Source organism: Geospiza fortis, unplaced genomic scaffold (genome assembly GCF_000277835.1).
Source record: "Geospiza fortis unplaced genomic scaffold, GeoFor_1.0 scaffold97, whole genome shotgun sequence".
NCBI lineage: Eukaryota > Metazoa > Chordata > Aves > Passeriformes > Thraupidae > Geospiza > Geospiza fortis.
In genome coordinates, this window is record NW_005054343.1 from 2,903,556 (window position 1) to 2,931,220 (window position 27,665).

The 27,665-nt window shown below is 42.3% G+C and overlaps 1 protein-coding gene across 1 annotated transcript in view; it reads left to right on the top strand.

Annotated features, from left to right (window-relative positions):
• The window catches only part of GLG1 (golgi glycoprotein 1), an 82,709-nt gene that overhangs the window by 28,868 nt on the left and 26,176 nt on the right, over nt 1–27,665 (top strand). Inside the window, exons 3-9 of the mRNA XM_005422817.2 lie at nt 9,177–9,209; nt 11,912–11,998; nt 15,460–15,675; nt 22,128–22,331; nt 22,955–23,026; nt 25,205–25,388; nt 27,141–27,355. Coding sequence (XP_005422874.1) covers nt 9,177–9,209; nt 11,912–11,998; nt 15,460–15,675; nt 22,128–22,331; nt 22,955–23,026; nt 25,205–25,388; nt 27,141–27,355 — 1,011 coding nt within the window. The remainder of the gene's footprint in view (nt 1–9,176; nt 9,210–11,911; nt 11,999–15,459; nt 15,676–22,127; nt 22,332–22,954; nt 23,027–25,204; nt 25,389–27,140; nt 27,356–27,665) is intronic.

The following is a 27,665-nucleotide window of genomic DNA, read 5'->3' on the forward strand; positions in this document are numbered from 1 at the left end:
TCATCCAGGGTTGGAGAAATCCTCTGGACTGCTAAGGCAATGTCCTAATTCTCTGTTGCAGGAGCATTGCTGCTCACAAGCTGCTGTTGTGGGCTGTGCTGTGGACCTTAATATGAGTTAGCCCTTTGTGCTTATTTGCTTATTCCCCCTGTGTACAAGTGCAGTGTTGTTCCTTAAGTGAATTTATCCTGGCCTCTCTAGTTTAATGGACTTCTTTCTTTTGAATAATCAGAAAGTTTTCAACTGAGAAGTTGCTTTGGAAGAAATGGAGAATGAATAACAGACCAAGTCAGGCTTTTTCCTGGCATGGGGTGGTGTCTTAAAGTATTTTAAAATCCTGGCTTCTGGCCATTATTAGTGGTGTCAAGTCAAGAGCTTTTGTGGCTTTTGACTTGACATGGCTCTTCTCAGCTCCCATGTTATGTTTGTCATAATGAACGTACACTGGGATGTGTCCTATCAGTGTTCTCATTGCTGTCACCATAGCCTTGGGGAGCCTCAAGTTGCCATTGGAGTCTCTCAGCAGCTGTTCAGTACCTACAGCTTTTCCAGTGAGCTTGTGAATGTTGTAGTAAAGAAAGGATGGGCTCAGCTGAGGAAGGGTGGTGCTGGCCCCGGTCATTGAGCATTTGTCAGATTTGTTTTGGTGTTTGAATAGTACTGTGATCAAATTGACACATACAGGGGATGGTGAAGTCAGTGATTGCAGTTAGTGTTTAAGTGAGAGAAGAACTGAAACAGTTTATTTTAACAGCAGGGAGTTTCCCTACTTGGGACTCTTGTTCTTCACCTGCTTCTCACTGCCGTGAAGAAGTGAGTGATGTGCTGGGCCCCTGCAGATCTTCTGAGGAAAATTCCAGTGTTTTATTTCAAATCCAGCTGTTAGGAGTGTCTGCACTGGCTGTACTCAGGGTACTCTTGCTTTTGAGGAAGACTTCCCCGTCACATTTCATCTCACAGGCAGGGTCCAGGGGACTTTGTACTTTCAGGAAATCTCTTGCAGTATAATAGCACTGGACAGCTGGTATGTGGGGTCCCTTGTAAATCCTGTCCCTCTTGTTGGTATTGCCAGATAATAAAACTGATGTTGAATACTGCATGGGAATTCTGGGCGACATAGACCACGCAGAAGATTAAAATAGTCCTGTTCTTGTGACAGCCAAGGACTAGTGCTGGGTGTTGTGTAAGAACCTCTACAGGCCTGTTCATCCATGTGTAATGTAATATCCATCATGTTTTGGAAGCAGTGATGTTAAATGTAATTGTTCCTCTCACCACTGTCCTGAAGGAAGAAGGGAAGACTTCAAATTAAAATTGTTCTTCTTGTGGTTTGTGGTTAAGGCTGAAGTGGCTTCTCTAAAGCTTTTGATTTTTATTGCCTCTAAACAGAATAGCTGGCAGGAGTTAAAAATAGCAGAGTCTGCTTCCCACCTGTTTGGATGCTGGTCTTATTTTGGTTTGGAGGTGGAATGCATGAATGTAAATCGTTAGGATTAAAGCAGCGCTGCTCATGCCCCGAGCACGGGCAGGAGATGCAGGAGATGCTTATTGTGCCTTGGTGAGGATGGGCTCCTGATTGATGTGACACATGTGCCTTGCTGGAAGAGGGGGAGGAAAATGTTCCTGGAGAGGGATCCTTGGGAGCACTGTATGGCTTTCCATGTGGAAAATTGGAGTCACGAGCGTGCACGTTGAGTAACAAAGACAAATATGAATATTGGCTGGTGGAGTGTTCAGAGCATTGTTCACTCTGCTGAATGAAGCAATAGCCCTTGGCAGGGGCGCCTGGTACTGGTTAGAGGTGCTCTCCAGCAGTGATGGTGGAATGGAGCTGCCAGCAAGGGGGGATGTCAGTGCTTCTTGGCTTTGCTCTGCAGCACAGCACTCACTCCCCTGGCCTGTGGGAGTGGGGTGATGAGTAAGCAGCCTTTGCTCTGAAACCTGCACTTCTCTGCTTTGGTACATGGAGCTTTTGGTGTGCACTGTTTTCTTAGCTCCTATACAAAGGATTTCTCTGGTTCCAGGCCATGTGCAGCCAAAACATGGTTCTCTGAAGAACAAAGCATGGCTAGAACACTGTTTTCATCTTAGGAGACAGGGGCTTTACCACTCCATGTACAACAGCCTTCTATTTTGTGTAAAACTGAATATTGCTTGTGAACTTTTAGTGGCTTTTTGGAAGCTTTCCATAAAGTTAAGCTCAACTTGGGGTACTGTAGGGTATACACTGTATTCCACTGATGTGGAATCTCTGTATTGAGAATAAGTCACAGAATTTGACTTAAAAAGATTATGAATGTATTTGATAAAAGCTCTTCAGTAGCTGCTGCACTGGAATTATTTTTTGAGACCTCCATTTCTTTCTTGGCTTGTTTGTCCTCTGCATCACCAGTGGATGCTGTGCAGTACTGCCAGTACTCATGCTATTGATTTTGCCTCTACTGGAATACTATAAAGTTTATCTGGGATGTTTCTGGCTGGGGTTAAGGCAGAATGCCATCCAAAAAGGTAGTTTGAAAATAAAGTTGTCTCAGCATAGCTTGTGGACTGCTTGATGCTGCAGGTGGAGATGCCACTGTGCATTCCCAGTAAACTTAGTAGTTTACTAAGTTTACTTAGCTGGGAGGACTCCTCCATAATCCATTTGTACTAACCTGGCAGAAAACTCTAAAATGAAAAACAGTTTTCTGTTGATTTGCTGAGTTTTGGATGGTGCAATGGGCTCGAGTCAACTACAGGAGTGAGGAGGACAGCAGTCTCCCTGTCACCTTGGTTGGTGGGACAACAGCTCTCCTTCCCTTCTCCTTTCATCCTGTCTTGTGACTCTGCCAGCATCCTTGCATGCCTTTTGGTCTCTGAAGCTTTTTGCTGGCATTGTGAGAGAGCTTTCCAGGAGCAAATCCTGAAACCTCCTGGCAGGATCTGCAGCTCAGTGTCGGTGCTATGCTTAGCAGCAGAGCTCTGTTGTGGAGGAGTGTTGTGGGAAACATTATATCTGGTAGCAGTGCTGCCAAACTTAGGTGGCAAACCCATAATTTCAAGGTCTGTCTTGTTCCACAACTCATTAGGACTGCCTGGAAAGCCTTTGAGAGGAGGAAGAGAGGGGATTAAGAGAAGAATAACCAATCATCTGGGGAAAATTTGCTTTGATTTTGCTGACTGTTGGAATATGCTCTGATGTGTGGATCTGTGCTGAAAGGAGAAAGGCTGAGAGGGCTCAGGGGCTTTGGAGTCCCCTGTGCAGGGAGGCAGAAGCAGCAGGGGCAAGGATAGCTGGTGTGAGAAGGCTGTGGCACTTCCAGCACGGAGCAGCTGTGCAGCCTCTGAGCACCCCCCCTGCAGCTTTGCACGGGTGGGAACAGACAGCTCAGAGAAAGCGATTTCCTGGTAGGAGCCAGCAAAGATATTTGCCCACTCAGGCAAATGGAATCTGTTCCCTTAAAATTGCACCTTGGTCTGTGGTCACTTCTGATGCACCAGAATTAAAGCTTGAACATTTTCTGTGCTTTTCCTGCCATGGTATTTGGCCATGGAGGGGTCTCTGCTGTGCAGGAAAGGTACACAGCCTGCTGAGGACCTTGCTCAACCTCAAATGTGAAACAAGCAAAACCACTTTTGACTTCTATCAAAGCTACAACAGAAAGAGTAGGACTTGCTGAGCTTTCTTGGTGTTTGAAGCAGATACTGAATAGTGGATCCTCAAAGTATGAGGGGACAAGGCCTGCTTCATCCTTGTCTCCTTTTTACGTGGCTACTGAGCCAGAAGGACACACATGTTGTGCTGGGGTTTTTTGATGTTGCTTTGTGCTATTTTTTCTGAATGAGCATACTTAGCTTAATAATGTCATACCCCTGGAGGATATAAAATGTCAGCAAAGGTGGAAAAGTTTGTGGAATGTAGAATTCAGTTAAAACAGCTTTAAAAAGTAGCAGCATTTGATGTTTGAGGTGATGTGCTGCTTGTGCTGTGTGTGTGCTAGATGACTAAAGAAATTGCTGCTAGTCCTGATAGTTTGTTTTTTTGCACAAAGTTCTGTGTATGTTTTGGTGTTTGTGTATAACTTGGGCTAATACATTTACATAATCTAGGAACACCTAACCAATGTGGACATAATTATTTGGGTAAATTATTTGCTGCATTGCAGACTTTAGCTCTGTTTGTAACTGGGAAAAATTATTTATATGAAATAAGCAAAGTATATGGAAGCTGGGAGTGTACAGCTTTGGTGCATGATATATCCACAGTTACCATGCTTTAAAGTGGCTCTTTTCAAAGCATGGATGGTAAATATAAAGTGTTTTTGCTGACATGACAACACGGGGTTTGTTTTTAGTACTAAGAGTTCACTGGCATTAGAGAGTATTTCAAGCTTGGCTTAACAAGTTTAACTTTCATTGCTCACTAAATGTGTAATTAAGTTACAACATCTTCTCATCTGTTTTGAACTTAAATTATCACTGGTTTTAAATTTCCTATCACACATGACTTTTTCAGGATTGCAGGATGTGTGAAAATGGTTTACTGTAGCCATATGCTTCTTGGCTCAGAACTCCAGGATGTTTCAGTAGGTTTGAAGCATGGGTGGTTGTGTGATGTGTGGTTTTTCTTTTACAAAAGCTGTGTTGATTCTTACCTAGACTACTCTATCTCCTCATGTTTCCAGAAATTCTTCTGCAGAATGTTTTCTAGTGGTTGCATTGGAAAGGGATCAGGTTTGCAGGAGGGTGGCTCCATCAGATATCTCCTTGATCCCTACCTTGCATCTGGCCTGTGCTGTTTCCAGGTGTCCAGCAAGTCTACCTAGCTTGGTACCTGAGGATTGAATCACTTTATTGTGAGTTTGCTGTCCTGCCTGGGTGTGTTTGCTATGAAGAGGTGGCTGTTATCTGTGGGAAGTACACAGCTAAGAAGCCAATTGTCCCTTTATCAGCTCTCTGGCCTCCTTAGATGCTTCCAGGTCAGCAGGCCTACTCTACCATTTCTCTACAGATCCTGGTGATAAATGTCACCAGGACATTTGTGGTGGTGTTTGTTTAGATCAAAGTGAAAAAAACAAAAGATGAGCTGCCTGCACTGTGTGTCTGTGTGCACCATCCTCTGTACCATACCTGACTGTGTGATAGTGCAGTGAACTGGGGGCCACCTGCACCTGGACTTCTGTCTACCCTCTCCTTCATAGGAATGCAGCTGCTTTCAGTAACATCTTTTCCTAATTATCTGAGGTTTTTGCAATCTTCCTGAATTTAGGAAGAGAACATCTACTGGGTTCTTCCCATCCATAAGCCAATTGCTTTTTTATTTTGCTGTTTTGCTCCACGTTGGTTCTTGATGGCTTTTGCCTGAGCAGGTCCAAAGTCTGTTGTCTTCAATGTCTGAAGATTATCCATAGTTAGTATTTGAGATATGCCTGGTTCTTGCTTTTCAACAAGTTCACTGTTATTCTTGCCTTAAAAGAATATTGGAAATGTCTGCCATCATCCCCATAAGAATAGTGGAAATGTCTGCTGTTATCCCATCTTCTGCCCTCAGGAGGGATTAAATTCTGGGAATCAAGGCACTTGAGCAGTTAACTTCAGACTCTTTCATTTGCATGATTTTTGCAAGGAAGCAAAGGAATCTTAATGCTGGAGATATAAAATAATTCCTGCAGAGTTTTCCCAAGACCTTGACTTCCACAGAGCTGTAGAACAGTTTGGCTTGGAAGGGACCTTAAAGGTCTTCTTATTTCAACCTCCTGTCATGGGAAGGGACAACTTCTACTAGACCAGATTGCTCCAAGCCTCATCCAACCTGGGCTTGAGCACTTCCAGGAGCAGGTCATCCTCAGCTTCTTTGGGCAACCAGCCGCACTGTTCTCATCCACATCAGTTGATCAGGATACTTAGTTTGCTTCTCAAAATCCCATGGTATGAATTATTTTTCCTTAGCATGTGATAAAGACCAAACCAAGTGTGTTTTTTAAACCCAGCTGGAAGGAGCTCTGACTGTCCCTGAGGGAGTGCCTGTAACTGCACCCCAGGCAGTGTGCTGTGCACTGGGTGGTGATGCATGACACTGGTTCAGTCACCATTTCCTGTTCCTTTGGCTCCCAGCATGATGATGGTCCATTTCTGCTGCTAAAGCACCAACACCTGGTGGCCTTTTGGGCCTGAGTAGTGGTGGTGGGGTGCTCACCTTGCTGTATAGTTCTGACCTAGTTTTATACTGCTGCCAAAGCAGAGAGGTTTAGAGAGGGATGGATGACTGTCATGGTTTTCTTCAGTGAGTTGAGATCTGGTGGATGGGAAAAGGCACTTTTAAACACAGCAGTGCCTTTGAATTTTTCTGTGGAGTTCATAACACTAATGCAATGTGATTTGTGGCTGTTGTTTGTGGTTGTATGGAAGAAAATGCTTTTTCTGTTCAGGTTTTCTTATATGTGGTACTTGTTCTAATCTCTGCTTTCCCAGGGAGGTAGGAAGTGGTGTTTGTTCTCTGGAATGTGAGTGTTAGTGCGTGAAGGAGTTTGGAGAACTTCTTACAGAACTGTAAAGGGAGGCAATATATTCCCACTGAAGCTGCTAAACAGCAAAGGCTTCTGTGAGCCCACAGGCACACACATTTTCTTTTAATCCTTCAGTTTGGAGATGTATGAGGAGTCCTTCTCTCTTGCTAATTGGTGGAATGTCCTTGCCATCAGCTTTCTCTCCTAAAATGCCTTGACTAGCATGTGGTGCTGGTTTAGGCTGCTCTCTTCCTTCCCCTTGCCCTGGGGGTCTTCTGAGCATCCGTGTTCCACAAGCTCACCATGTGGGACTGACACAATGCAGCTTTTCTTGCTCTTCAACTTCCCTTAGTGGTAATTTGAAACTTACTTTTTTTTTCCATGACTCTTACTGCATATAGTTCTGAAACTGCTGGTTTGGAAGGTTTCTTGGGTGGATGTGGTGCACAGAGGGTCACAGGCAGAACGTGTGTGGGTTGCACTGGGGATATTTTTCTTCCCCTTATTCAAACTCTGCCCTTCAGTTTATCAGACAGAAACTGAAAGGATTGTTTTTCTCGTGTTGCTTCACTGAAGTAGGGAGAAGCAGGTCAGCATTGCATGGACCCACCTCTCCAGCACTTCCAGTGGTAAGAAGGAAGAAGGATCACAGCTCTTGGCTAGCAGGGGGTCATCCTATTCCACATTGAAAGGATTATTGGCTAGATAATACACTTTGCATATTTAAGTACTGAGCTGTGAATGAATGCAGTACTAAAGCTTAGTTAAGGTCCCAGTTAAGTTCCATTACTCTTCTCAGAAGAATAAGGCTAGATTTTGTTTCACAGAGCTGAGTTTTGCTACAGAGCACAGGAAAATCTGTTATTTCAATGTGTAACATTTTATTGTTGTGCATTTCAAGAAAAGCTTTTTGAAGCTTCTCAAGTCAGTGAGAACAGGTGTGTTGTATTTTTGTGCTCATCTTTCCAGGAAAAAACCCTGAGCTTTAATCTTTGGTGGATCTGAAGCAAAGGTTACCAGGTTGGAGGGTGCAAAAATAATAGAGGTGACCCTGAAGAGTTTTGTGGGAGTGCTCTCTGACCCTTACAAATTCTCCTGCCTGCAAATGTGTTAGGAAGTCCTGGCCTCTACAGCAGAATTCCAGTGCTAGCCTATGTATTTTTATAAAGAAACTACCCTTGACTAAAAGACTGAGACGGCAGTTTCAGTGGGGGCACTCTGCCTCCCAGCTTTTAGTAGTCTAAAACCTTCATCTGTTGCTGAAGGATGTGGGATGAGTGCAGAAAATTAAGGAAAGTACACTTTGTAAGTCACAATAGTGTTGGTCTTAGAGGCTGCTGTAAAATAAAGCAATTTGGGTGGCATCTTAGTTTTCAGTTGAAAGAATCAGTTCTGCAGTCTGAGGATAACTAGCAGACATCTGCTAGTCTTATTAAAAAAGTTGATATCCAAATTTTCAAATGTATAATTACTGTGGGAGATACAGTTTTAGATCATGTCAGTCTGACCAAACTGCAACTAATTACTGTAATCCTTCAGGTACCATTTTTTATGTTCAAAGTGGAGAGGTGATTTCTGCCACTTACTGCTATGAAAAATAAAAGTGCTTTAGTTAATAATGGCTGTAATCAAGAGCTTGGAAACATTTTCCAGGCTTGCTTTTTTCCTCATAAATTTGTGTTCATGTTCCCCAAAGCACCAATGGTACAAGTGTTGGTGTAGCAGATTGTGCCGCAGCAAATGTTGCACTGAAAAGCTCTGCTTGCTTCAAAACTGCTGAAATGCTGGTTCTCTGATGTCAGATCCCTGAGGTCTAACATTGTAGTGTCAATGATGTGTTTAAGCTTAGAGTGGTTTTGTGTCTTGTGGCTCTTAAAGCGTGTCTGGCGTCTTAAGTATCAGTAGAAGCAGAGACTTTGTGAGTCAGGGTTGACTTTCCTGTGGGTGTGACAGCCAGGTGATTTTGTCCTGCCTTTGTGCTCTTCTGCTGTGGAGAGGAGATAGGAGTTTGTATGATTAACTTTTTTCAAGGAACTCTTCATTGTGAGAGCTACTCAGGCTGAAAGGAGAATGGGATGGTTTGCACTCAAGAGTTCTTTCCAAAGCAACTCCCCAGGAGAATATAGTGAATATTTTGAAATGATCTATGAATATTGGATGTCACCAGTTCTCACAGTTGAAAGTATAAATCTTGGGGCTGCTTTGAACCAGCCCTTTTATGTACAACTGAAAGAAAAGATGTTACTTCTCAAATGGGGCATGTGAACATTTCAGTCTGGGGGAGGGGAGCGAGTCCTACTGTCCTCCTTCAGTTTTATGCACCAAACGAAGTTTTCTTTAAAATCCTGCTCATACTTCTTTGTTTTCCCTCAGGTGCTTTTTTGCCTTCTTAGTTTGAGCAATTGTGGCAGATGCCAGTGCATTCATTATGTTTTTGTAGTGTCTACATAAATGCTGCTACTCTTGTGCTTTTGTTCTCTTGATACGCCTTAGTCTAAGGTACCTGTTCGTTTTTTGGTAATTAGGTATCATCACTCTTGTGATTCAGATTCTCAAATTTCCTGTCAATTGTGTCAAGTTGTTTATTACAGTGGAGAAGAGTTGACAGTATTTTAGTTTCAAAAGTTTAGACTCTTTGTTAAATGCATCACACTGATAGTAAACTGACACTCCTTTTCTTTCTCCTTTCAGCCAGATAATGAAATCTCTTCAGACTGCAATCATGTAAGTATTGCTTTGTTTATTCACTCTCTAGCTATGGCATTTGCACCTCCTGTCCCTTGTGAACCTGAGGTATTTTGCATAGTTTGGTACTTTGCAAAGGCTATTAATCATGACACATTTGGGTTTCTGTACTGGCCTTTGGAGGAAGAACACAAGGTGACTTCTTTAACCCAGTATAACCACATTGGTCTTAATGGAGACTTCAGAGTGGAACATTTTTAAGAACTTTACAAACTGTACTTCTGTATCAGGGCAGGATAGCAGACGTCTTTCCTGTTTTATAAATGGGGGGTGGTTCCCGTGTGTTACTGGGAGCAGTGTGATGTGTTCCTTTTGGCAAAGATGTGAGCAGTACTGAATTTAAACTCTTAATTTCAGCTGTTGACACCTTCTGTATTACTTTCACAGCTGCTAAATTCTTAGACTCGTTTGGAAAATGCTGTGGGGGTGTGATATTTAGAGGCAGTTTGAGACACTTGGCTGGTTTTAGAACAGATTTCCTCTCAGCACTGTGTTTAACAGTGAGCAAACTATTAGCCAGTTTTTGGGCTGTCAAACTGACTCTTCAAATCCCAAGTCTCTCAAAAAAAAGATAAAATTCATTGCTGAGGTTGGTGTTAGGTTTCTTTTGGCTTTTCTCATTTCTATTCTGTCAGCATACACTATATCAAGATCCTTAATTGCTTGGTTAGCCCTGAACACAGACAGACAAGTGCATGCCTCAGTGACAGTCTTGATTTTGGATGCTTGAGAAGCTGTATTTTGTTTTATTATTGGAAGATATATTCCAGAGATGAAGCCCAGTCATGCTGTACAACCAGTAATTTCCAACTGTGTTTATAAATTAACCTTTAGCACTGCCTGACTTCATTGGCAGCTGTAATTCTCTGTTGTGCAGGGTTGGATCAGATGAAGGGCACAACATGTTTCTGTTTAAGTCTTTTTGAAAAAGAGAAAACTCCAGTAATTAAAATGTATCTGCCTAACATTTAAATGTGCCAGCAAAAATTACCTGAATGAAGAAGAAATGGAGGATTTTAGAAGTCAAAGTTGGATCTTTCTTCTACTGGATTAAGTGATGGCATCTCTGCTTCAAATGTTGGGTGGATGTGGATTGTGGAAGCCATTCACAAATAGGGACTGTGGGCTAAGTCTCATTTTCCCAGACAGAAATTGAAGGGAGGTGGTAAAAAATTAGACCACAGAGAGATTGTCTCTTGTCCAAATGCTTTCTTTGCCTCTCTCTGCAGTACAATTGTTGATCATCCCCTGGAAAATGCTGCCTAGTGGTAAAATCAGGAGTTTTAAGCTGCAAGTTTAACCTTCTTTCTGTTTGTGGGAAGGTTCATTTGGAGAGCATCACATTTTGAGACTCTCCAAAGTGTGAGATTGCAAATGCAGAGATGTATTCTCATCTTGTGTCCTCATTCTTGTACTTCCATTTCTGTCTGGGAGAAACCTACAGTGCTCTTTGCAAGGACAGGTTTCCCATTCATTCACTTTTACCTACTAAACCTCATGTTTACAATTTACTCCATCTGTAACACCCTAGATTACAATCACCTCCTTTTTTAGCTTTTCACAGCTCCAAAACCATCAGAGGTGTGGAAGGTGGTGCAGTTATGCTGATTCTGATTTTGGTTCTCTCTCTATGCTTCCACCCTTCTGGAGTGGGTGTGAAACTTGTGTAGAGCATGTGATTGTTTTCCCAGTGTTTTGTGTGCAATTGAAATGTCAAAGTAAAAGTTTGACCAAATTTTATCTTTTTTATATTAATTTATCACCAAGGCAGTGTTTTTAAAATGAATTTTTACAACTTCTTAATCTTGAAGTTAATGAAAAATGTTTAAATGCAACTTAAGTTCCTGGAAAAACAGATGAGCTAATAGAACACTCAGACAACACTTCAGCTATTAGTTTATTAAGGTTTCATGACCCTACCCTGCATTTTTACTTTATGGTGCCTCAGGAGGACATCTGGGATGTGTGTTTGTATCTACAGGGTGTGACTTGCCCAAGACTGGTTCTTACACAATGGTCCTGTGCATTGAGGCTCCTTCATGAGCTCATTGCTGGCTTCTGAAGAACAGTTGTCCTTTCAGAGGCATTTTTGCAGTCTAAGTTCTAATGTATCGTTTTGCTTAGCAAGAGTGGACCTCCTGTAGATTTGAAATATGTCTGCATCCAAAAAGTTGTCTGGTCACAGCCCTCACAGAAGGATCAAGCTGCTTTGTCTCCTGCCTTTTTTTCCTAGGTTTTTTAATGTTTTCAGCAATACATCTGCTCATATTGAGGATTTAATTTGTTCAGTGCACTTGCATCAGGCAGGCACATCATGGCACACAAAGGTGTGGTGGGCTAAAGGTGTTGCTAAGTATGCAGCAGGCAGCAAGTTAAACCTTTCATTGTTTTATCCTCTCAGTTGTGAAATATTCTTCATTTTGTTATCTTTGCTTTTAATGAGTCAGCTCATGACCTTGCAGAGATTTCTAACAGCCTAAATTTGTTCAATATGAGAGAATTATTGCAGAAATGAAGGGACAAAAGTGTTGTCAAGGAGACTTATTATTGATCATTTCACTGTAGAAGTATGATGATAGAGATTGGGTATAAATGATGTTTCATTGTTTTCTGAAGCAAAATATTTGTATTTCTCCACGGAAACCTCTTCAACTCCCTTTCTACAAATGCTTTCTCTATAGCTCTTGTGGAACTACAAGCTGAACCTGACTACAGATCCAAAGTTTGAATCCGTGGCCAGAGAAGTCTGCAAGTCCACTATTGCTGAGGTAAGTCAGGAGGAAGGCATGGCTGCTCTTGTGCCACTGAGGCTTTTCTGTTTCTTTTTGAATTAATGGCTAATTTGCTAATTAATAGTGAATTAATGTTTGAATAATGATTTGGGAAAGCTCTAGTATCATATACCAAATTTGTACCTGTAATTAATTCAATCTCCTTGCTGAAGAAGCCAGATACCTTAGTGGTACCAGGCAAAGGGATGGGAGAAAGAAATGCTGAACTAACAACCCACCAGCTCCTACCAGACCTTTTGTCAGAAATTAGTTGTGAATTGGATTTGTCCCCTCTTTATCATGTGTTTGACATTTATAAGTGTGGTGTTGGAGCAGGGCTTCTGCTAAATTTAACATGAGGCTGGTTGTGGACTGTGTCTTGCTAGCAGAAGGGGTAAGCACACAGACATCAAATGATGATCAACTTGAGGGTTTTCTTAAGGTTTTTTAGAGGATAGTTACTCCAAGGAGACCATGTTAGGAACAACTTCTTTTTAGGTTGTGCTAGGAGTTTGTGCTCTGTGTCTCAAGCATCCACGTTCATTGGTGCAGCTTCAAAGATGATTTGATCAATCATTTCTTTCCTTGTGCTCATGCTCAAGCTTTTGAGGCTGTGAGCTTATGCAGGAGCCAGCTGAGCTGAGGTCTCTTCCCCTGTTTGTGGTTGTTTTCAGCTAGACTTCAGGGAAGCAGTGGAAGCAAGACTCTCTGCAGCTGTACAGGCTTCAGCTAACTTAATTCAGTTACTGAGCCATGCTCTCAAAAACATGGTTTGTATATCCACCAATACAATGTGACCTAGCCATAAACTTGCCTTTTAAAAAGAATTTAGTCTGCTCTAGTGTAAGCTGTTTAGTGTAAGGAGAGATCAAAAAAAAAACTTTTTAGAACAAGGCTAGAAGATCAAACAATGGAGGACAGCTTGCATCAAAGGATTGTGTTGTAGTTGGAGTTTGGTACCTCCCAAAAGCAAACGCTGCCAAATCTGTTAAATCCCACTTTTTTTCAATCACAGAAAGGATCATGTTTTTCTGATTTTTGTCATATGGTGCTGCAGAATTTTTACAACCAAGGCATTCTTGAAAATGCTCTTTTAATAGTCTGTTTAATTACCATTTTTATACAGTAGCAGTCTGGCATTGCTGTAAACGATGCCCTGTAAATCTGGGATATTACATTTAAAAGCAGTGGGAAGAGTATACATAATTTCAGGATTTTGCCATTTGGTGAGTGGTTTTTAGTTAAAGAAAAAGGTTAGATAAGGAACAATAATCTCATGTTTGATTTTCTGGTGTTTAATACTGAGGCATGTACATAAACCATTCTTCTCATATTTTTAAAAGGTACTTCTACAAAACTCTTTTGAACATATGTGTAGTAGGCATATACTCCTCCCATACAGTATTAACCTGTTAATATTTTCCTTAAACTGCCACTAACAGGTATAGGTGACTTTTTGGGTGAATCAGCTCTGTTTAAAGTATTAGAACAAAATACAACTAGAAGAGCAATTCCTAGAAAAAGTCATTTGGGAAATGGTGGCTGACCCAACTGGGTATGGGTATGTTCTGCAAAGTGCACCTTTAATTTTATCAGCTAAATACAGTTTAAAATTCCAATTTATTTTCTTCTCAGCTGTTGTGGCTTTTATAAGTTTGGGCAAGAGCTTTAAGCTAGAATTACAGTTGGCTACCAGATAACAGTGATTGCTTCAGAAGTGGCTTGGCAATAACGTGTTCAGTTGGTCCCTTCTGCAGTTCAGTGGCTCAGGCCATGGAGCTCTGGGGCTGTTTCCAAAGCCAGGCTTTTCCAAAAACAGCATGTTGCTGTTGTGGGCTGGTTTGGCTCACAGTAGTTGAGCTGAAGTAGGGCCAAACCAAAGATGCAGCTTTCTCAGAGAGCACTTGCTCAACTCTGTCCTGTTCACCCTGCAAGGATCCTATGTGTTTTCACTTTAAAATGTATTTTACACCTTATCTGTAACAATTACATTGACTTTAGTAGCTGTTTTTCTAGTAGCTATTTAGATTAAATATAAACTGTTTCACCAGCCCACATCTGCCTTCAAATAATGATGTTTAAAATGTTGAATGTTTTGTCACACATTGTAATGGCCTCATAAGCTGAGGCAGAGATCTGTTTTATTCATCTAGTCTGACCTGTGTGAGTCTGTCACAGGGTGCCCTGAGTTATTCTTGTTTGAATTAGAATATATCTTCCTAGAGACAGCTCTCCATTTTTTAAAATTTCCAATATAAATATTCCAACTTGGTATTTGAGAACGGATAAAATGGTTTCCTGCCTGTTCCCTTAGCGCTGCCCTTGCTTGTTATCTGAAACTGCCAGAATTATTGATTGCCATAGATCTTCCTTGAGATTGATGAGCCCTTCAGTATTTTTACAGGGACAAATCTTTGATGCAATCAAGTCAGCCCATGTATCTATTCCTTGCAAACCTGTCAGCACTAAACTTTAGTGTCTGCCTGCCGGGGGTTCTTCCTGCAGCATTATGACTGCAGTTTTCAGCACAGTCCTGAGCAGGGGCCACCAGAACTGTGCAAGTATTTCAACATGGGCTTGCCAGGGTTAAGAAGTTGTGTAGTCTCAGCGCTCCTTGGAGTGAGGCATTGCACTGTTCCTGTCGAGTGATTTCTCCAGGGACCATCCCTAACTGATCACTAACCATGTTTTCCCCTTCTTTTGAAAAGACACTGTCAAAGCTGCCTGCATCTTTTACTTCCAGAGGTGGTGGGTCTGGCCTGTCTGCTTCCCTGAGCAGTGCAGGCTGTGATTTATATTGGGGACCTGTCTGTTCTTGTATGCTCCTTTTCCAATCCCTGCACAGCTTTCAGCTTTGGTTAGCTGTGATTTTTACTTTTTTTAGACCACCGAGTAAAATGGTTTTAGTACCAACAATCAGTTCATGCAAGAGCCTCATAGAAAAGAATTTGATGAGAATTTTCCTTTATAGTATTTTTCGTCTCCTAGCAAGTCATAAACAGTTCCATAAATAGTGTTGACTTTTGATTCAGTCTCACTTCTGGCCAAAATCCTATATTGTACGAGGTCAGGTGGCTAATGGGGGTCTAAGTATGATTTAGAGATGTTGTAATATGCTCAGTTTTCTAAATAAAGGTTTGTCAAACTAGCATTTTTCCTACAAGTCTACTTGATTGCAGGGATTCAGTGTAATTATAAAAGACGATTATTGAGCAATAGAATTTATAATCCTCAAGGTCGCTGTGTTTGCTTTTTTTGGATGCTGGCGCACATGAGATTTCTCATTTCTGAAATATTTTCAATTATTCTGACTTACTGGAAATCAAACTAAAGCCTAGAGGGTTTCTTTGCTAGCAGATTTTGAAGCTACAGATTCAAGTTTCTTTGAGGATTTTCTTATAAGGTTAAATTCATAAGCTGCAGCCACTGTAATTTTCCCTTTTTTTTTTTTTTAACAGATAAAGGAGTGTGCAGATGAACCAGTTGGTAAAGGGTTCTTGGTGTCTTGTTTGGTGGATCACAGAGGCAACATCACTGAGTACCAGTGCCATCAGTACATCACTAAAATGACAGCCATTATCTTCAGCGATTACCGGTTGATCTGTGGCTTCATGGATGACTGCAAAGCTGACATCAATCTCCTGAAATGTGGCAGCATTCGACCTGGAGAAAAGGTACCTGGAGAACATGTAGATTGCCAATAGACTTGTAAAAGTCATTCACTTCAGGAAACTGATGGGGGGGCTCTGCAGTAGTATTACTGTCTGACTTGCAACTGAGAAAATTCATGGTGTATCTCATCTGTCTGAAAAGGGTGCTGTCCTGATTGTTTGCAGTTCCTTTTTAGTGAAGGTGCATTTGTTCCTCTGTGAGGAACTGCTATTTGTCTTTCCACAGCCCACCACAGGTGATCTGGCAGGTAGTTGTCTCTTTGGTGAGGCCTTCTAGAGCTTGACTCAGTACACTGAATCCAAACAATAAATGTAAGCAGGCCTATTGCTTGGCTTATCCCACAGTCTGGTTGGGTCTGGCAGGAAGGTTATCAAGGTGGTGTCACATTTTAGTAGTACACACTTAGCAGTACTGTCCTGGTTTTACTAAATCAGTGTTCTATTGCCTGTGAGACTTAAGCAGAGGTTGATGCAGAGAACAGTTTATAGTGACTGGATGTGGGATTCTTTTCAAGGGACTGTCTTTGCCTGTCTACTTCAGCATAGCTAATGCAGCAAATGTGTAGTGCTGCAGGAATGAGTGACTTTTTCTATGATAAGTTTTTGTGTTTAGGGATAAAGTTAAAATTAGCCTATCAACTTTTTACAGTGCTTTCTAAATTATAGCTTTTATGCTTATAACAATTAGTCTCATAAATGAGCTATTAATGAAGGGGTTTGCAATAAGGTACACATTTTTTGGTTAAACAAAGAAGCTTTCCTAGTTGTTTGAGATATTCACAGCTATTAGCAGCTAGTGTATTAAATTTAATTTCTAGTGTATTCCAGAAGACATAGCTGAGCCAGAGAGAGCACAAAAATAAGGACTCATTTCTGGAAACAAGAACAAAAGCAACCACAAGCAGCAGGAACTTTGATGCACTCTAGGTTCAGACTGGTAACAACTGAGTAACTTGCTTTCTCCGTAAAGTAAAGGCTCTTTTCTAATACTGGGCTGAAAGACCTCGTGAAATGAGAATGAGAAATTGCTTTTAGCAATCAGTATAGAACCAGAAGTGTAACATGAATCCTGCGTGTCAGGTCTGCATATTACCTGTGTCTTGACCAAATTTTAAAATATTAAAATACTTATGGTAGCACTGAAGGGACACAGCAGAGGGGATTCTGTAAGCATAAACCAAATCTCAAATGGTGGGAGTGAAGCCAGTGTGGGCAGGCCTGTGTGGGTAACTGTGCACAACCCCCTGCATTGGTTGGTTCAGGTGGGTGAAGGCAGAGGATGGCCAGGGTGACTGAGGTCACAAGGCACCGGAGAAAGGGAAACTTTGGGTCACCAAGTTTCTGTGGGCTAGCAAAGTGATCACTAACCAAACTGCTATGGGTTTTACTATGGCTCATGTATATTCCTCTCTTTCTTGGTACCCAACCCTGAATATTGTGCCTTGGTTTGAAAAAGCATTGCAGCCTGTCATATATCTTTTGTTATGCTGTCATCCTTGGCACTTGGAGCAATTGAAGTACTCTATACTGCTATGGAAACAGCTATAAATGGCTATGCAAGCATATCTTTTGTTGGTGTTCTGTTCTATCCCTTTGCTGCTTCAGAGAAATCTAATTTGCTTCCATCAGATGCTGGTTATGGTTTTATTTCCATGCTGTAGCTTCTGAGAGTTACCTGTAGAGAAACAGTCATTACCCTTTTGTATGACTGAAGGTAACTATGAATTTAATAAATAGGACCTGGACACTTGAGGAGGAGGATGGGGTAAGAGATTCTCTCTCTCTTTTTGTGGAAATAAGCGCAGCTAGACCATGAACTCCATCTACATCAGGCAGCTAGGGGATTGCAGAATGATAGCTTCATCAGAGTAACAGGGATAAACTGGTATTTTTAACTGTGAAAGACACTTAGGTGGATAATCTGCAATTACCTTGCCCCTTGAAGCTTCTCTGCTGGGTAACCATGTTCCTTTTCTGTACTTCCTTTTTTTGTTTAAACTTGCTTGATACTTCCTAATTGAATCTGTTCTTACTGAGTTCGTTGCTTCTGATGTGGTGGTTTCTGTGCTTTTTTCTCACACATTTCTAGTTGGGTTTCTGCTCTGTAAGAGCAATAAAGTTCAGTTTAGAAGTCTCAATCTGACCCTAGACTTCATTTAGCAATATGTAACAGAAAGGCTGTAGGTGTGTCATTTGAAGGCATTAAGTTTTCTAACATGCCTGTGTTTGGGGGGGGGTATGTCTTCATCTTTTCCCAACTAGAGGAGAAACATTTCTTAGTAGTTTCAGTCACCTCTCCATGTGGCTGTTACGTTTCATAATGAATTTGGTCTCCTGGTATTTTAAAGTTGTTTTATCTTCATGCAATAGGGATCTAATTTGAAATTGAAATGGGTAATTGCAGCGGAGCTTTTCTCCTTCAGCTGCTGATTGAAATGAGCTGCTTTCCCAGTCCTGGGAAAGGACCAGGATTGTATCAAACTCTAGTGGGTAGTGTGTAGTTGCCAGGGTGCTATTTAGCCATGATGTCCAAGCTGTAGCTGATTATTTGCCATAATGAAGGCTACATAAGTGTCATTTGCACATCTCTTGTAGTACTTTATTTAGATAACAATATTTTTCCTAAAGGAAGACACCTTAGGAGACCATTGTTTTCTTGGTTTATTTTGATTTTTTACCTCTAAGTGCTTCGAGTGCAGTTGCTCTCTTTCCTTAATTTCACAAAAATACTGGACCCGGAGGGAGCTGAGTCTAAATGGGAAGAGATAACATTCAGCTCAGTCTTTGTTTACTCAGTGTAGTAGTGTACTATCATCTGAAGTACTGGGACTTAGCTAATCCAAGAGGCATCCCAGCATCCCTGGTGTGTGGGTTAGCCAGGTGGAATGCTGAACTGGAGCTCTCAGGAGATCTCTTGGGTGGTTTTCCATAGCCTGGCTGCTCTGGCTCCAGTGGGTTGGCATTACTGTCCAGTGCAGCCTGCTGTGCTGATGAGACAGGTTATATTTTACTCTCCTGCCTGCTGCTTCTTTTTACTCTTCATTCTCTTCTGGTCACTTTCCTAGCTTCTATCTGCAAGGCTGCAGCTGGAACAGATGTATACTTGAGGCATGTCAGGTTTCAGACAGGATAAAATCCTTCCTGAGAAACTTCTGAAAAATGACAAAAAATCCCCAGCAGTTGCAAAGCCTAAATTATACTGGGGGGAAAGTGAAATCTCTAATGGAAAATGAATAGTAAACCCAATGTTTTTAAAATTCTGTTTTGGCCTAAAGCTGGATGCCTGGAGTTTGAATTTTAGTCATAGGAATTAAAATCTCTCAGTATTGTGCTGAAGGGGATTTTCTTGGGCACATACATTTAGAACTAAATTTCATTCCTCTGTGGCTCAAAGTGCTGTGGGTCAGCACTGGAAAGCTGCTTGTATCTTTGTGGATCTAAGTATATCCTTTCATAAAGCTGTGAAGAGTTTCAGGGCTCTCCAGACTAGATAATTATCTAGTGTGTTTTACAGATATTTGCAAATTTCAGTTAAAATCCTACATTTAGAACTTGATAGTGGTGGTGAAGCTATGTTCCAGGAACCACATGTGGTTTTTAGATTCCATCTCTCATATTTCAGTGTATTGCTCCAGAAAAATGAGGCCTGGACTTTGTCAACAGGCAGTAGTTTTGTGAGAGTCCTGACTTCTGAAGTGAACTTAGAGGTTTTCAACTCTGCAGTGGAGGTTTTATGAGAATGGGTGCTGCATAGAGGAAATTTTTTTAGGATTCATTCCACAGCAGAGCTGCAGCAGGTGTTCCACCCTTGTTTGTACACACCAGGCAGCTGGTGCTGGAGCAGGACTGGGAGAGCTCATGCTGTGGGATTATGACCCTTGACTTTGGTGCCTCTGAAGCTGAGCTGACCACCCAGGACTGCTGGCACATGGAATGCAGGTGGGAACAGGCATCTCTTGAGGTGGAGAGCTGGGTGGTGATGCAGGTACCACCAATGTGTGTCAAAGTTGTCCTGCCATCCTTGGCACGAGCCTTGATTGCCAGCTGCTTTAGGGTGGTTGAGTGCAGCTGTACACACATTTGTTTTCCCTTTCAGTCTGCAATAAGGATTGTACAATATTAAATACAGTAGGTGTTACCCTATAATTAAAGCTTGAAGTGGTATTTCTCTAAACCATGTTTGTAGAGTCCCATGCTCTGTTTGGCAGTAATGTGGGTGTCTTCCTGCACTTTTGAGGAAATGAAGAGTCAGGCTCTCCTTAAAATTGATTAACTAGTCAGCACTAGCATGCCAGGGACCTGATCTGTCTGAAAATGAACCCCAGATTAGGCCAGTAAATCTTCCAAACAGTATCATGTGGGCACAGGAACCTTAAGGGCACCACAAGGAGGTGTGTAAATGCTTGATGGGTGGAGGAAAGGGTTAGGGTTAGAGGGGCCAGATGGGTTGGTTTATATGTGTTTTTATTGAGTCTGGCATATTTTAAAATTGCTCTAACACAGGGCAGCAGAGAAGCCAGCACTTAAGGATGATCTGCCCAAATGTGAATTATTAGCAAAGGAATGCAATAGATGAGCCATTTCATGTTGTGTCCCTAAAGTGTAACAGCAAACATCCAGCATATGGAAACCTGCTTTCCAGATTTCCTGTTAAAGATAGGTTTACTTACATGTATAATATGACTCTGACCAGGAGTCTAAACCCACACTTCAATAAACCAGGAAACTTCTGATTTTCCTAGCAGGAAAAGCTTGCCTTCTGCCCTTTTTGCTAGCTTGCAAGGGAAAGCTGCAGGTGAATGAAAGTAACTTTGGTCTGCCTTGCCTCCCAGCTGCAGCTTCACTTAGGCAGGAGCAAAAATGTGCCTCAGGAGCTTAAAATGGTTGTTTTCAATCATTCACACTTGACATCTCCTCAGCTGTAGTTACTACCTGTGACTGACCATGACAATTCGCAGAACAGTGTTTGTGTTTGATGTGGTTATGGATAAATGGCAATTTTAAGTGATGTGGCAAACTTACTTCTGAGTACTGTTCCTCAGAATTCAGATTTGAGGATCAGTCCTAAAGGGACTGTTGATATATAATTATATTTCTTCAAAGATACTTACTCAGCATGTGGAATTGGCCAGTTCTCACTCAAAGAAGCAAATCAAAATAAGGAATTTTGGGGGGTGTGGGTTTTAGGTTTTCTGCTTTCTTTTTTTTCTTGTAGGGGAAAACTGCTTTTAGGCTTTTTAAACTGTTTATATTTCTGGGTTGTGTTTACAAGTTAAATAACCAACCAATTCTGCTTGTGCTCCAAGTGTAGCAGAACTAAGACAGGAATCAAAGGCTGCCTGTGTAAGCAGACACGTCAGAACAAAAAGACTGGGGAGAGCTGTGTGGCTTTGTGTATCATGGGCATGTTTTCTGGAGATTGCTCTCTTACTCATGCTCCTGCAGCAGCAGTGGATGATCTGCTTGACAGAGCAAGCTGAAGGGATGGCTCCTAAATGGTGACTGCAAATGCCAGGCTGGGTGATTCAGCTGAATGTGAACATGCATGCCTTGTTGCATACTCAGACAGTGTAAGTTTAGTGGCAATATCCTCTCACAGCAGAGCAGCATTAAATAAGGTGTCCTTCACATGGAAAACTTTCAGAAGCCTTGAGAAATTTGTACCTGTAGAGTCCTTTAGAGGAACCAGACCTTCTACAGAGGTATGGAGGGGGCACGGTTCTCTTTCTAAGCACATAATGAGGATATAGGAAACTAACTGGAGCTTTGCTGAGCTTTGCCCTGCCTCCTCCAGGCTTTTGAACAAAGCACAGGCTCTCTGTGTTCATTGGCAGTTGCTGCTCACAGTCCAAGGTTGTCTGCAGGACAGTGGATGTGGTGCACAGCACTGGGCCAGAACACTTTGTCAGAGACCTCTGTCTACTCTTGAATGCTTTGCATTTTTTTATTCTCCTAGTGGAGGAATTGAGAAGCCTAGATTGGTCAAAGCTCCTTTGTGGCCTTTTTTACATCACAAATTTTCACCACCCAAACTGAGGACTTGGCATGGCAAAACTCTGATTTTTCTCTCCCCAAGCATTTTCTTAATGTGATGCTGATCCTTGCTGTTGCCATGGCGCCAAGAAAGCTGTGTCAGATTAAAGATAATTTGGCTGTTTTGGTAAACTGCTCTGAGCACTGTGACTAAGTAGTGATAATCTCATTAAGTCACATTAAAACAAGCCCAGAGCATTGGAGGGGGGGATTTCATGGTGACCATTAGTGGGATGGTGATGTATAAAGTGTGGTTAGTACAGGTCTTAATTGTTGCCTCCTCTGAATTTCAATGAGGTTTAGGCTGAATGTTGGGAATTCTATATGTAGACAGTTTGTTGCTTAATTAATGTGGTGCTTAGCCAGAATCAGCTCACTTGATTATGTAAAAGCTTGGTTACAGGTCTCTTGTTCTCCCATAGGATGCTCACTCACAAGGAGAGGTGGTGGCATGCCTGGAAAAAGGCCTGGTAAAAGAGGCAGAGGAGACTGACCCTCGAATCCAGGTTTCTGACCAGTGTAAGAAAGCAATTCTTCGTGTAGCCGAGCTCTCTTCTGATGACTTCCACCTGGACCGGCATCTCTACTTTGCATGCCGAGATGACAGAGAGCGATTCTGTGAAAATGTGAGTGCTTTCCTCTTCCTTTCTCTCTACAGGAATCCATTACAAAAACCCCAAAACCTCTCCGGACAAAGCAGTGAAGGGAACTGTAGACTGCATCCTGAGTGATATTGTGTAATGCTAAAAATAGACACCCTGTAACTGTCATTTTGCAGTAATTCCAGCATTAATTCATTCACCCAACAAGCACACTTTATTCCCAATGGGTTAATGAGCTGGATTGATATAAATGGTTTAAGGGGCATGAGAGCTGGTGTGACAGGGAGTGGGGGAGGAAAGGCAGAGGTGAGTGACCACTCCTTTCTACAGCTGTGAGCTGTTGCACAAAGCCTGCTCTGACTGTACTTGCAGCACTTTTTATGCCTAGCATGAGCTGCATTGTTCAGTCTCAGTTAACTTGTATTAGCTGAGAATTGTTGCACTGAAAGGGTGATGAACATGACCAGATTATTTTTATGCAATAAAATTTAAAGGATTTTATTGCATAGAAGCTATTGCTGTCATTTGAAATATTAATTCGAATATATTATTAGTTTTAAAAAAATCTCCTCGGGTGTAGTTTAGCCGGCTTGTCAAATGTTACAAGTATTGTCTTTGAGGGTAACTGTTACTGTTCTTTTTCACAGACTCAGGCTGGGGAAGGCCGAGTATACAAGTGCCTCTTTAATCACAAGTTTGAAGAATCAATGAGTGAAAAGGTAAGTATCCTGGTGAGACAAATCCTTACTGCAGAAATCATCAGATCACTCCTCAGTCCAGGCTGCATTATTCTTTTCCAGTGTCAAGGAAAATGTCATCTTCCTAGCCAGATAATCAGCTAGTTTAACAAATGCTTTTACTTTGATATTTTTGTGTTTCAAGTTTCAGTCTTCCAAGTAAAGGATTTAAATAAATCAAAGCTTTTGGGTGGGTAATTTGGAGAGGCAAGACATGGAGCTCAAGTGGTAGCATTGTGATTGACTGTTTAAAGTAGCAGTCACATCATGCTGGGGTAAGCCTTGGATAAAGGGTGTTCTAATTGTACAGATTAAAAACAAAAAGAAGCTGTGTTTCTTTCACTTGTGTTTTTAAGTCTGTTTCAAGCATCACATTCTGTGTGGGAAGGATGCATGGTTCAGTGGCTGAACAGAAGTTTTCTTTCTGGTTTTCTTGAAGATGTGGTTTTCAACAACAGCAAAAAAACTTGTTCTGGAAAGCTAGTTCTGAAAAGCTTGTATTGGTGTAGCTGCTTTGTTAAGGCAGCAATGCCTTCAGTGATTTTGGAAACAGCATCATAGTGTTTGGGATTGTATGGAATTGTAATCTGTTGGGAAGGATGTGAAGATGAGAATCTGTAAAGATCTCCTCAAAGAAGATCTGCTGAAGGAGCCTGACTCAGAGTGCTGAAGGGATCAGACTAATTTCTTTTTTGTTAATTGCATTAGCTGTCTGACAGCTTGGTTCCAATTAACAAATTCAAATCTGAACAAGTGATCTCTGAGGGCTTTAAACAAAGCTCCATTTTGCAGAAGTGTGTTACTGAAATGAACTGCTGTTGTTGCTTAAGCTCTGTTTAGTTATACAGGGGCACTGGTAGTTTTTGAAGGGTGTTTTCCATGATCAGCTGACTGAGGTATGAATGTAAGATGCAGAGAGGTTACACTGAGCTGCAGCAGATGACTTCAGAGAGAGAGAGAGAGAGAGAGGGAGGGGTGGACGTAGTTTGCAGAGCAGAAGGAGCACTAAATGTAGTTCTCACTCTTGTAGCTGCCAAGGTTGGACCATCTGCAAAGTCACTGGTTTTGTAGAAGCTGTTACCCAGCAAAGAGTCCCTCCTTGCCAGCTGCTGCACACACATGTAGCCAGCAATAGCTGCTGGTGGGTGGCTTGCTTTGTGTCATCCAAAACCGGCTTCTGGGCTGTATCCAGCCTTTCTCTACTTCAGGTGATGAGGTATCGGCAAGCCTGTATCTTCCTGTGTCCAGAGCTGTAAATTTGTCCAGTCCCAGGGTCTGGGACTGCACAGGAGCCTGAAAGATGGAGTGGGAATATCTTGGAGTAGGGCTTTCCAGGTCCTCAAATAGGTGTGGGAAGGAGGAGGTGAAGTCAAAAACCTGATGTAAGAAAGTGGGGAGCAGGTTCTAGGACTTTCCTGTTCCTTGTGCCAAGATTGCTCCCTCTTTCCCCTACTCTACATATTCACTGTTTTCCTTCCTTTCAAGTGGGTTGGGAATGGATAAATTTGCTTGAACTATTCTGAGTTATCTGCTGCCCTCAGATTTAATTTTCACATAATTTAAACCAAAAGCTATGAAGTGTAGCAGTGTTTTTACAGGTCCTTTTTTGGTTGAAATTTAGAGGGTTGTTCTTGCAGCTGCTGGGTTCAGGTTTGGTCACAGAGCATCCTCATGAACCTCATCAGTTGTGGAAAATGGCTGGAAATTCCCACGGTTAGACTTTTATCTGCTATCATCTGCTCAGCGCGTTGCGGAACAAATCCAAGAAACACATTATTTTGTAAATGCAACTGGAAAAAGTTATTTCTTGAGGGCATGGGGTGAGCATGTACCACAGCTGGGATAAATGTCAGCAACTGCTCCTAGTTACCACGAATGAGTCACGCTCTTCACAAAAAGCTGGATGAATGTGCAGTTCTGAGAACGGCTCTGCAGAGAGCTTCTCCCTTTGAAACCCCCGATCTGTTGACCTCGGTGTGCGTTGTTAACTGTGTGGTTTCTATCAGACAAATGAAATTTAGCTGCAGTCCAACTTAAATTAATGAATTTAAAAATATCAGCTGTTTTCTGAGATGCAACTTGAAAACTTGCCAGCAGCAGGTCCAGCTCTCTGCCCCCAGCACAGCAGCTCATTCCACCACCCCAATGTGTCTCCTGCAGTGTCGTGATGCGCTGACCACCCGCCAGAAGCTCATTGCCCAGGACTACAAGGTCAGTTACTCGCTGGCCAAGTCCTGTAAGAGCGACCTGAAGAAATACCGCTGCAACGTGGAGAACCTGCCCCGCTCGCGGGAAGCCCGGCTCTCCTACCTGCTCATGTGCTTAGAGTCTGCTGTGCACAGAGGTAAGTGCAATTCAAAACTTGCTGGGACCTTGATTTTAAATTCAGGAACCTTCAGCTTCGATGTGTATTTACAGTTCCCTTCTTCTCTTTCCAAACTTTGTTTCCAAGGCAAATTTCCTCATCATGGTGCTTTCATCGCTGTTGTTTTGATGATCGGAATAGCTGAGTAACCCCCTCTGCCACTGACTCCTTTTGTGCAGACAAGAAGTTTAAAATGCAAAATAGCAAATCCCACTTGGACTGCTGATGTGTAGTTGCAAATCCTTCTATTCACTGTGAATTCAAGCAACTCTTTTCCTCCATTGTGTAGCAAGCATTAAATATGCTACAAGGTTAAAACTCAGAATAGAGAACCTGTTTATCCTCACTCAGGGAAAACCAGGGATACTAAGTCCCCTGCCTGTTGTAAATAATGTCTTTTCTTGCAGTTCAGTAGCTTGAGTAAATGCCTTAATTTCTCTGACTCTGGTTTTTCCCTATATAGAAAGAAGGTAAATGTGAGAATATTCTTTTTGATCATTTAAGTTAATGTAAGCTGGAGGTGTCCTAACATCAGCTGCTGTCTCCAAAGGCGTTAGAAGGCTCAGTGCAGCTGGACCATGCCAAAGGTTCTCTGTGAAATTGCCATAATATGAAACAATGTGTTACATCCTCTAGATCTGCACTGTTTGTTCCTCTAGAACTGCTTGTTTTCCCTCCTGGCATGCAGCTGGGTGGTTTCAGAGTAAGCAGCAGGGCTGCATGCTGCAGTGCCTCTGGCATGGGATGGAAAGGCTGCCATAATTCCATAAGCCCTCTGCATTTGTGAGTTTGGATAACTCATTGCTTCTTATTGATGTGGAAATGATGTGCCCTGTTTGTAGAAAAGTTGTGGTTTGGGGTGGGTTTTTTTTTCCTTCACATCTCCCTGCAGTAGGGCAGGTGGTTTCCTGAATTGCATGCAGAAAACTGCTGTTCAGCTATTCAATTTCATGGTGGAACAGGTTCTGCTGTGTCTCATGCATGAGGCATAGCCCAGGAGGAACACTAATTATTCCACACAGCACCATGTACATGTGTTACAGCACCTGGCAGCCCCTGTTGGAGTGTCCTCTGTTCCATGGGATGTTGTGCACATATAAATAGGTTGTGATGGAGACTGCAGGAAAGCTTATAGCAGATCTAATCATTTATTACAGCAATATTCCTGTGCAGCTGCAGTGGTTTGTTGGACACTCCATATACACTCTCGTTTTAAGTCTGAGTTTTGTCTTCCTGAGCATTTATGTACTATTGCCCTAGAGAACCTTTTCATTGGAGAAAATGTTTAACCTGCTGTCCAAACAAATTCCTCTCCCAGTTACATACCAAGCTGGTGAGCTTACCAAAGGTGACTTCTTTGAACAAAGGAGCCCTTGAGCATGTGGGAAAAGCTGACTTGTGCTACAGAACTGCAGATCCTTGAGTGCTTTCAGCTGTTCTTCAGAAGCCACTCCTGTAATATGAAACCCACAATCGGATTCTCCTAATCTTTCAGGCATTCATTTTTTAAAAACCTGTGTTAAATCCATGGACTGGATCTATTTTACAGTGTTGTTGAAATGACAGGATCTACCACAACCACTGGTTTATTCCCCAGCACGAATGCTCCAGCACATTTCACTTAGTCTGGTGGACATTTTCCCCGCTCTTACAACACGCTCGGAGCGCAGGTCTGCTAAGGAGGGCTCTGCTAAGCACTGCTACTAAATCACATCCTCTTCTCTTGCTCAGGTCGACAGGTGAGCAGTGAGTGCCAGGGTGAGATGCTGGATTACCGGCGCATGCTGATGGAAGATTTCTCCCTGAGCCCAGAAATCATCCTGAGCTGCCGCGGGGAGATCGAGCACCACTGCTCGGGGCTGCACCGCAAGGGCCGCACCCTGCACTGCCTCATGAAGGTCGTCCGTGGTGAGAAGGGCAATGTGGGCCTCAACTGTCAGCAGGCAGTAAGCAGCTTCTTATCACTTCACTCTCAGTTTGCTCAGTTGGTAAAAGCACTGATTTCTGTCAGGGTTTTGCCTTGTGATGGAGGTTCTGCTCAAGTCAGCCTGGCTCTGCTGGGTGCCGCTGAGCGCTGGAAGCAGTTGTGTAATTGCCGTGCTGTGAACTTGGTGTGTTGCAAGGGTAAGGGTGGTGGTTTTTCCCCTCAAAAAATGCATTTTAGATTGTTGTGCCCTGGGCTTTTTATTGGATCTTCTGTAGTTCTTCTCCACCAGCTTTAAAGTAATGGAATTCTCTCCTAGGTGCAAGTGTAGG